This window comes from Eucalyptus grandis, chromosome 10 (genome assembly GCF_016545825.1).
Source record: "Eucalyptus grandis isolate ANBG69807.140 chromosome 10, ASM1654582v1, whole genome shotgun sequence".
Classification (NCBI taxonomy): domain Eukaryota; kingdom Viridiplantae; phylum Streptophyta; class Magnoliopsida; order Myrtales; family Myrtaceae; genus Eucalyptus; species Eucalyptus grandis.
The window spans coordinates 24375297-24384140 of record NC_052621.1 but is presented as its reverse complement, the minus strand read 5'-3'; the positions used below and the strand labels follow the sequence as shown (position 1 = coordinate 24384140).

The 8844-nt window shown below is 39.4% G+C and overlaps 1 protein-coding gene across 1 annotated transcript; it reads right to left on the bottom strand.

The window, feature by feature from the left end:
- Positions 1-3825: 3825 nt before the first annotated feature.
- LOC104422368 (phosphoinositide phospholipase C 2) lies at positions 3826-7232 on the bottom strand. The gene is made up of 9 exons (XM_010034677.3): positions 6853-7232; positions 6476-6672; positions 5724-5859; positions 5472-5639; positions 5174-5388; positions 4970-5087; positions 4585-4728; positions 4403-4489; positions 3826-4299 (listed from the first exon to the last, which is right to left on the bottom strand). Exons 1-9 carry the CDS (start codon positions 7210-7212, stop codon positions 3964-3966), a joined length of 1761 nt encoding a protein of 586 aa, XP_010032979.2. The 5' UTR covers positions 7213-7232; the 3' UTR covers positions 3826-3963.
- Positions 7233-8844: the final 1612 nt, after the last annotated feature.

Here is an 8844-nt window from a genome sequence, read left to right as displayed (position 1 = left end):
TTTACTACTGAGTGTTTGCACTTTTAAGTTGTAATATTTTATCGATTATATAGTAAAATTCAGCCAGTAGACTGTCAACGCGGGAGAGTGGACGTAAACTTAATTTAAGCCGAACAACTATAAAATTAGTGTGGAATTTTCTCTTCTCTCGCTCTGTTTATTTTAAGTTTGTTGCACACTTTTTGGTTAAGAAGCTTGTGTTCCTCAAAACTGATTCTGTTCTTCATCTAGACTTTGCTTGCAACTTATTTTATTTTAAGTTTATTTGTCAAGATTTCTTTTAGATACCTACTCATCACTCTCTGGGTCTTAAATCTAGCTTCTTCATAATACAATTTAATAGAGGGTGAATTTGTCTCAAATGTACAATTTTGAGATTTTTTGTGGTCAAAAGAATTAGTATAGAGTAAATTTATTACATGTGTACCAGTTTGAGATTTTTAGTAATAAAAAAATTAGTTTAAGGTAAATTTATTACATATGTCTTGGATTGTAATTTTTTGTGATATTAAACCTTAAAACTAATTTGAATGTCTTTCTTATAACAAAAAATATTTGTCCGCGCACTAAAGTTAGAGGCGTAAATATTCTCAAACAAATAATCATTCTCGTGAAAGATAGTAATCGAGAAGCTTTTGTGCTTTTCATCATAGCTCGCCATATGGCAATTTGATAAGGCAGCGAGCGTTTTGCTTCGCCTAATAAAAATATGCCAAAAAGTTAAGTAAAGAGTCGATCAAAAGTTAATTACGTGCTCAATTAACTTTTTTTTTTGTCGAATAATACTTTAATTAAACTAAGGGGAAAAAAGGCTAATGGAGAAAACTAGTTTCTATACGGAGATCGCGGCAACGAACTTGGAAACCCGAATTATCCGTTATAACTAAGTTTGTTTCACAAAACATGAATGATTCAAAAAATATTGTTCTGAAAATGATCGTTTATATTATTACAAAAATGAATGAATGAAAATACTTTTATCGTTCATAAAAATCCGTAGACATATATGATTATCAATAACAAAAATATTTTTTATTGACTAATTATTTTGTGCAATATAAGCGATTATTTTAAGGAAAATGTTTTTCAAATTATTAATTTTCTATAAAACAAATGAACCCTTTAACACAAATCCGTTTTCACCATAAGATTATTCTAGGGATTAGGTCCTAGCAAAATAGGCAAACAAATGTTCGATGGCAGAAAATGTCGGACGGCGGTCCATTCGTACCATAAGCCATCTGGGCAGGTATCCAATCAGATTGGTTCCCAACCTAGGTGGGGGCCATCGGGATACGTGTCCCTTCGAGTCAAGAATCGCCAACTCTGACCACGCTTAAATTAATCGGGTCTGATTATTCTATCCAGGCAACTCGGTGTATTATAATTTTATGTCCCTGTCATGGATTGAAATGAGGCACACCAACGCAATTGAAAGTATACAATAGATGTCCCAATCGACGATCCGTAAAGATAAAATCCAATTTTTAAAACGAGGGACAGGACAATCCTTCCCATGATGTGCGCTACAAACCATTGTTGAATTCATCGACAAGAGAGAGAGAGAGAGGATTTCGATGGTTTCTAGATTGTCTTTGTTTCGCAGCCCTTGTCTGCGGAATTTGTGTTCGTTTTTTCGGCTGTTTTAAAACAGCTTCCCCTGAAAAAATAAAATAAATTAACAACAGGCACCTGAAATTGAAAATAACAGAGCGAGTTCTATGGCTCGTTGCTGAGGTAAAGAGCCATTTGATCGGAAAATGATAAATTCAAGCCATCCATCGAGAGTGCACCGAAGATAAAAATGAGACTCTGGAGAGATCTTGGAAGCGTTCGTGCATTCCAATCCATCTACTCCAAAGGATTACGGGACACCGGTATCAAGCATTATTTATATTTAGTTAAGTTTGCATGTGAGTGATGTTTATAACTTATGAACTCTTAATTAGAGATATATAATTGCAGGAACTTTTTCTTGACTCCAGTGAAGAATATATGGTCTGAGTAGAAAAGGAAAAGGAAGGAAGGGAATTATAACACGATATCAATTGAAGTTTGAGGAAGAAAATCGATAATGTTGTGTATAAAATCAATGTACCATTAGATAATAAAAGCTTTGTGTTTTCTGTAAATTACGTGCATGATCTTGTTTATGAGGTTAGTGGGTATTCGTTGGCTTAAATCTTATCTATTTAAGACAGGCTTTCTTGTCAATCAAAATTAGATGGATCAAACTCTTTCTTGTCATGATAAAATTTTTGGGTAAAAAAAAAAAGAAAAAAAGAGTCAAAGCGTGCATTCCATACAACAGCGCAAACAAGTCACATCTTGAGCATGCCATGATCTTTCTCGAAGACTTTTTTAAGCCTTGCCAACCAGCAAGATGATGACTTAGATGGGACGGGAGTTGCCTCTCTTCGTGCTTCGGGATTCAAAGTCTTATTGGAAGCACTGAGTAAAATGCTCGGAAAGATGGATGGACGGGTCGATGCGCGTGAAAGTTGGCCTCCGACGCGGCCTCACTGCCGAAGCGAAAAAAGTCATCAAGGAAAAAAGTGGGTGAACAGTTGCCAGCCATCTTGTTGGACGCAAAGTGGGGAGGAAAACGACGCGGTGACTTGAGTCAAGACGAGATTCCTTTTCGCTACTGAAGGGAAAAAGGCTTTGTCAATCTTGATGGGTTGCCAGGAAGTTTTAGGGACAGGACTGATGGACACGAAGGCGACAGACGAGAAAAAGAGGACGTGATGTCTGTGCTTAGCTCGAGCAATCCTATGTCCAAAGATGCATTGCAAGCAGCAAGCCTTCGAGGACACCGCTTGCGTCGAGAATGCGGCATGGGCCACCCCTGAAATGACCTCGGATGGTTGGACCGTGTTCGGTCCTGAGCCGGATTTTAAAAGGCTCTATCTAGAGCCTCGCTCGGACCTCGGAGTCCTCTAGATGTAAAGTAACGGGAGAGTATTCCTTCCTCCCGGGATAGAAAAAGATACAGAAGGGGACCCGGGAGCATCAGCATGGGCCATCTTCGAAATGACCTTAGATGGTCGGGCCGGGTTACTCGATGGCTTGTCTGTGGGCGAGGATGATTGTCCGGATGAATCCGAGAGAGCCGCCGATCATTCCTGCGGGCTGAGGCGAAAGTTTATCCCATTGGACCTGGCTCAAGAGGGCTAAAAAAGCTAAGTGAGCTGGACTTGGGGGATGTAGACTTGAGCATTCTGTCTTGGGCTCGATATAGGCTCGGCAAGAGCACAGGCGATATTGATATAGGCTATTGGACACAAGCATGACAGACCGAATCGACCACGACGTGAAAACCGTTTTGCAAAATTGTGTTTCTTAATAAGATTGAGCATGATGGATCCTGATGCTGTAATTTCTTAGCATGTGATTGGTGTGATCTATTAAACTTAGTCCACCAAGTAAGATAGGGCAAGTGAGATAGCTGTGAAGATACTTGCAGCGACAGATGAGACAACAGGGCTAGAACCAGCAAAATTCAAGTGAGAGCAAAGCAAAATGGAAAGGGCCTATAGCAGTAGAGTGTGTGGGTCTATATATAAATGAGGAAGTGTCATAATATACGATTGAAGATAATGAGCTAAGTGAGCTATCATAAATCAACATTTATTATTTTTAACTTGAAATTTTAATGTCTTTTGACAATGCAACTCGTGTTTTAATAAACTGATATAAAGTTATTTTTTCTGCTTTATTTTATTTATTTCATGATTTTCTTTCGAAAAAAAATATAGCTATTGTTTTTAATCATTTCCCTTTTTAGAGTTTTTTTTTGGAAAAATACTAAAATTGTTATATTGTATTCTAGTTGAGACTTTGTTACATGCTAAAGGATTTTTACTAATAACTGCTAGTAACGTGGTCGGGTAAACAGTTCTTAGTATTTTCTCACACCCCAAACTTTCGTTTCGTTATTCCTCTTGATTCAAAAACATCTCATCAACTGTCATTTTCCACTTCATTTTCCACTTCAGAATCAGGTTCCTCGAATTCGAACCGCATAAGCAGCTTCACCGATGGGTATTTTATCCCCTTACGGCCGTGCAAAGGAACTGCTCTGATCCCTGTTCTCAGCTCCGACACGGGCACGCACATCTGACCGCCAAAGTCGTGGTGTCTGGTTGTGTCGAACTCTAGGGCCTCGATCCTGAGGATGGCCAGCTCGGGAACCCTGAGCGGGAACTCGAACTCCTCGTTCCACACTGGTGTCCAGTCATCCTCCATTGCTTCGGTCCTCTTCATGACTGTATCATCCGGAACTCCTGCAATTCCAACCTAGCAATGCATATCCAGAAGTTGAACAAAGTAAGCACGCATGCTCCTGGTCGTCATGAAGGTCGGCTGTGAGCTGAACGAATCGAATCTCTATTCTACTTACCCTCACGAAGAAATCAGGTGGCGAGAATTGATCGAAATGAGTTGCTTTGAAATCCAGATGCCACCCTTCTCCCAAGTACACTGTCACCTGTTTTTTCCAACCACAGGCATGACCTTTTTCAGAGATAAATGTTTGTTGGTGCAGATGTATAAAAATCCATTTTGCACGATAGGACTACACACCTTCAAGTTCGTCTTAACCGGTAATGGCTTTGCAGGATCGAAAATATGGTCTTTATCCAATAGAAAATCCGGTTTTTTGACGTAACCGCACCGACCATTGGCTTTGAACATTCCTTCCATAATCCACAGATACTTCCCATATCCCTTCGATGAGAAACAAAATTGAATGGATTATATAAGTTGATCCCAAACACAACTGCTTTAAAACTTGTTCCAACAAACATCACCAGGGTGCCGTTTACGACCAAAAAAGAAAAGGAAAGGTGAGGCTACGTGAAAAGAGCACGTTGTAAAACATATAAATATTGAGCAGCACCAGTAGATAGAGAACGGGAAAAATCAATGACAATTCCAATTAAGCTAAGCTGAGTCATGAAAACAAAACCTGCATGTTAAATGCAACCATTTGAGCTCCGTGCATCCACCCGAGCAGAGGATCGTAATTGGACGAATCGAAACGAGTACCCTTAGGGTATATCCTCAACAGATTCTTTTGAGTGAACCTAGAAGCAAAAGCATTAAATTTTGCAGGCAAGGAAGGACAAAGGCTCAACCCTGTTGCCTGGTTAGTTCAAGGATTAGGAGTTACCTCACAAGATCTTGTCCATGTTTCTGTGATATCTCCTCAAGCTCTTGTTCGCTCAAGCTAAGGCGTCGAACTTTACTCGTATCAATCCTTAGACTATTCGTGAGTCTGCCCTTTGGCTTTCCAGCGCGGATGGCAATGAGATGCTTGTACTCGGGGAATACATTCTTCTCTTCATCGTCCTGGTCGCTACCTTCTTTGTCTGAAAGCTCCTCGGACTAGTAAACAGTAATTAGACCTCCCAATTTATTCTAGGCGTAAAATTTCCTACATGACATAAGTATTGCAGATTTTGTTTCACCTGTGCGCTGTCGTATTCTTTTTCCATGCTGCTCTGACGTTCAAGGTGCTCTTTCGGAGGTTTTGTTGAAATCAGGATCTTCTTTTTAAGTGATTCTGGTGATGGGAATTCTGCTAGTTGGTCTGTACCTGGTTGATGCAGCTTCGATTCAAAGGTCTTCGTGACCATCTGGAGCAAAGGAGCCTGGTGAATATACATTTAGGAAAAAAAGAAAGAAAGATCAAATAGTACACTTTCCCTTTTCTAAAGTACCTTGGCCACCTTAGCTTGAAGACGTGGGGTTAGATGGTCTTCAAAGGTTATCACGACGGGGAACTCAGATGCAATAAAAGCATAATCCCTGGTGGCACTTAGACATCTGTTGAGATCGACCGGAGAAGTGAGTGTACTGCATATGACACAGGAAATCAATCAGATGCTTCATTTATATATGCATACTATAAAAGGAAAAGAGACTCATGTTGTGATAATTGACAAGTCAGTTTAACTTTCTTGCCTGAACCAATTTAAAAATACACAGATTGTTGGACCGAGCAACTGAAATATTGTGAATATGCAGTCAGCAGTAGCAGATTTGCAACTATAGGGACGCCATTCAGTTTAAGGATGAGGAAACCACATGATATTTCGAGATCATGCTACAACAGAAACTATTACTGGTCAAAGATAAAGAAGCAAATTTATACTGAGAACTAAGAAGGAATTTGAATTTGACACGATGACTGATCACTAGATACTTGCCAGCAGATATGAGATCAAGCAGATACTCGGCCATAACCTCAGCAGCACAGTGAAATATACGTAAGGTTTTTTACTATGTGATCATGAACCTTGGAATGAAAATACTGATGCCCATGATAATCGATACACATTATAATTTGTCAAACTTTAGTAGATTAGGGAGGCGGCAAAAAGTTCTCAATGAGAATTTTGGGAGACAAGTCTACGGATGGTTGGAGAAGTAGATAAAGAAAAGAACAATGCTTTGAGTTAATCGGTCATACTTTCCATGAGAGACTTTTACTTTGTTTCCTCCGGAATCTGGCCACAGATCCAATTCGATTACTCTTACACCTTTCTTTAGAGCCTTAATGATCGGTTCAGAGCTGCTGTCGCTGCTTAGCTGATTCCCAGTTAAGTAGGAGTTGTGGCCTGTATACATATAGTAATGAGCAAGGGGAGCATTCATGTCATGGTGCACCTGAAATACAAAGAAATGTCACTTGCGATATCTGGAGGAGGTGTGAAAAGGCCAATCCAATGCTTTGGCCGAGATACATTCTAACTTGCAAAGAGCAATTGAATGGTCAGAGGCCAGCTCAATATCTTTCATTGTCTGACAAAGCTGAAGACAAAATGTATATATGATGACTCTAATTACCCCAAGTGATGGTGCCATTGGAGGGTTATGATCACTGAGGAGATACCGGAAGAAGTGGTCAACATTCAGTTCCTTCCTATACATGATATGATGCCTAAGGCTGTGTAAGATTGACATTGCATCCTCTCTGGTCGCATCCTTTAACTTTTGGTATTCAACAAGAAATCTCCGTAAGTGCTCGATGGTCATCGTGCCATTTTCGGAGTACTGCCCAAACAGTAGCTGGACATCACTGGGAGGTCTGACCTCCCTGAAATAGAAGTCTCTTCTACAACAACAGATCTGGAAACGGAAAGGCCGTCTCGACTCTCTCAAAATTCGTGACCGCAACCGCGACCGCGACCGCATCGTGGATGACATGTAGTCTACCTATCCCTGAGAGATGCAAAGCCAGAGTGTGTTCGCGTGAGAACCTTATATCTTGCGCAGCAAAATGCTATCCAAGCAAGGTATCAGTACGTTCCTTTACATTTATGGGAAGCAAAGACAAACCGTCGGAAACCAAATACCCAACAACAACTTGCAGTAAAAGGGAACTCTAAGAAGCAAAGTGATTCCCTGAGTTTAGAACAAAATATTTGCTTGGGACATTCTTAAAGTGAATGTGGGATTGTGCGGAGACAGGTGGTCCAACATGATCTCGAAGTCCCAGCACATTCGATGCTTCAAAGTGAAGGCAACATGTATTACGTATATTTTGAACCCAAGAGGACCACAAATGTATGAACCAGCAAGAACCGGTCAAACTGGCGTGAACCAGTCTAACCAATCTGACCAGCCGCCGGTGGGTAGGCCGGTTTGGCCCCTTGCTGACCAATTCTGGACCTCCAGTGACCGGTTTTAATTTCACTTCCATGCTCTTAATTTCCCACAATTTTGCAGATTGGCCCTCGAATTTTGTAAATTTGCAAATTGACCCCTAATTAGGCCCATTAATTGCAATTCTCTTTTTAAACTCCAATTTTTGCAAATTGGACCCATCTGATCGATTGCTTGACACCTCTTAATGATGATTATACTTTTAAAATTGGCATTTTAAGCTAGTTCGTGTTTGGAATTAGGACATCTATCTTCATGAAATTTGTTTCAAATCATTTAATCTTCATTGTCAAATGATTTTCAGTGAATGGCCTTTTCGAATTACACCTTGAAACCACTTTGGTACATGTGATGTTTCCAAAAGCAATTTTTTATAAATTCTTTTCAACACTTGATTTGACTTAGGAAATGTTATAGTTTGGACCATATTTAAAATATTTGAGATGCCTATGAGTGCATTTATGCGAGTCCCAGGTTAGCCTTGATAATTAAATGTGTTCTATAGCCTAAATATCCCTTAATCCAAAATGTTTTCAAATCTTTTTAAACTTTTCTTGACATTATGATAATCATGGTTTGGACTGTATTTAAAATGTTTGTGATGTCTATAAAGTGCATTTATGCGAGCCCCGGGTTAGTCTTGGCAATTAAATGCGTTCCATAACTAAGACTTTAGTTTGTCTCAAAAACCTTACTTTCCATTATTGATTATTTCAAATTTATTTTTTGAAACATCACATATATCCTCTCATGCATATAGTTATGTCATTCATTAGAAATGCTTGTGTTTGTGATTGACGTATGCCTTTATAATAAGTGACCTGCCGACGGTTTACTTACTTGATTGATTAATTGAAAAATAAAGTCTAAAAGGCCCGCTTGTGTTTTTAATTCATGCTCATGCATGTGAATTTTAGATGCATGTTAAGAGCAATATATGACATTTAGGGAAAATCTTGAGAAGTCACTTATAACACATTTTTTGAGACTTACAAGCATTATTGGTTATGCGAGAACACAAGTGGTCAACAATGGCTATAAGTCATAAAAATGAATTGGATTGGTGTCTAGAGGGTTTTACGCATGAATTACAAAGGTTGACTCTGAGGCCCAAATTTGGTTGATTTTAACCTTGTTTCACTTGATTGATTGATCTTGGCCCTATGTTGTGCT

What these genes read in the sequence shown, in the direction of transcription:
- LOC104422368 (XM_010034677.3), bottom strand. Translation starts at nt 7,212, where the DNA reads ATGTCATCCACGATGCGGTCGCGGTCGCGGTTGCGGTCACGAATTTTG. An exon ending in CATGGACAAGATCTTGTGAG is followed by an intron (nt 5,088 to 5,173) that starts GTAACTCCTAAT and finishes TTTTGCTTCTAG; the next exon opens with GTTCACTCAAAAGAATCTGT. An exon ending in CACCTGATTTCTTCGTGAGG is followed by an intron (nt 4,300 to 4,402) that starts GTAAGTAGAATA and finishes ATGCATTGCTAG; the next exon opens with GTTGGAATTGCAGGAGTTCC.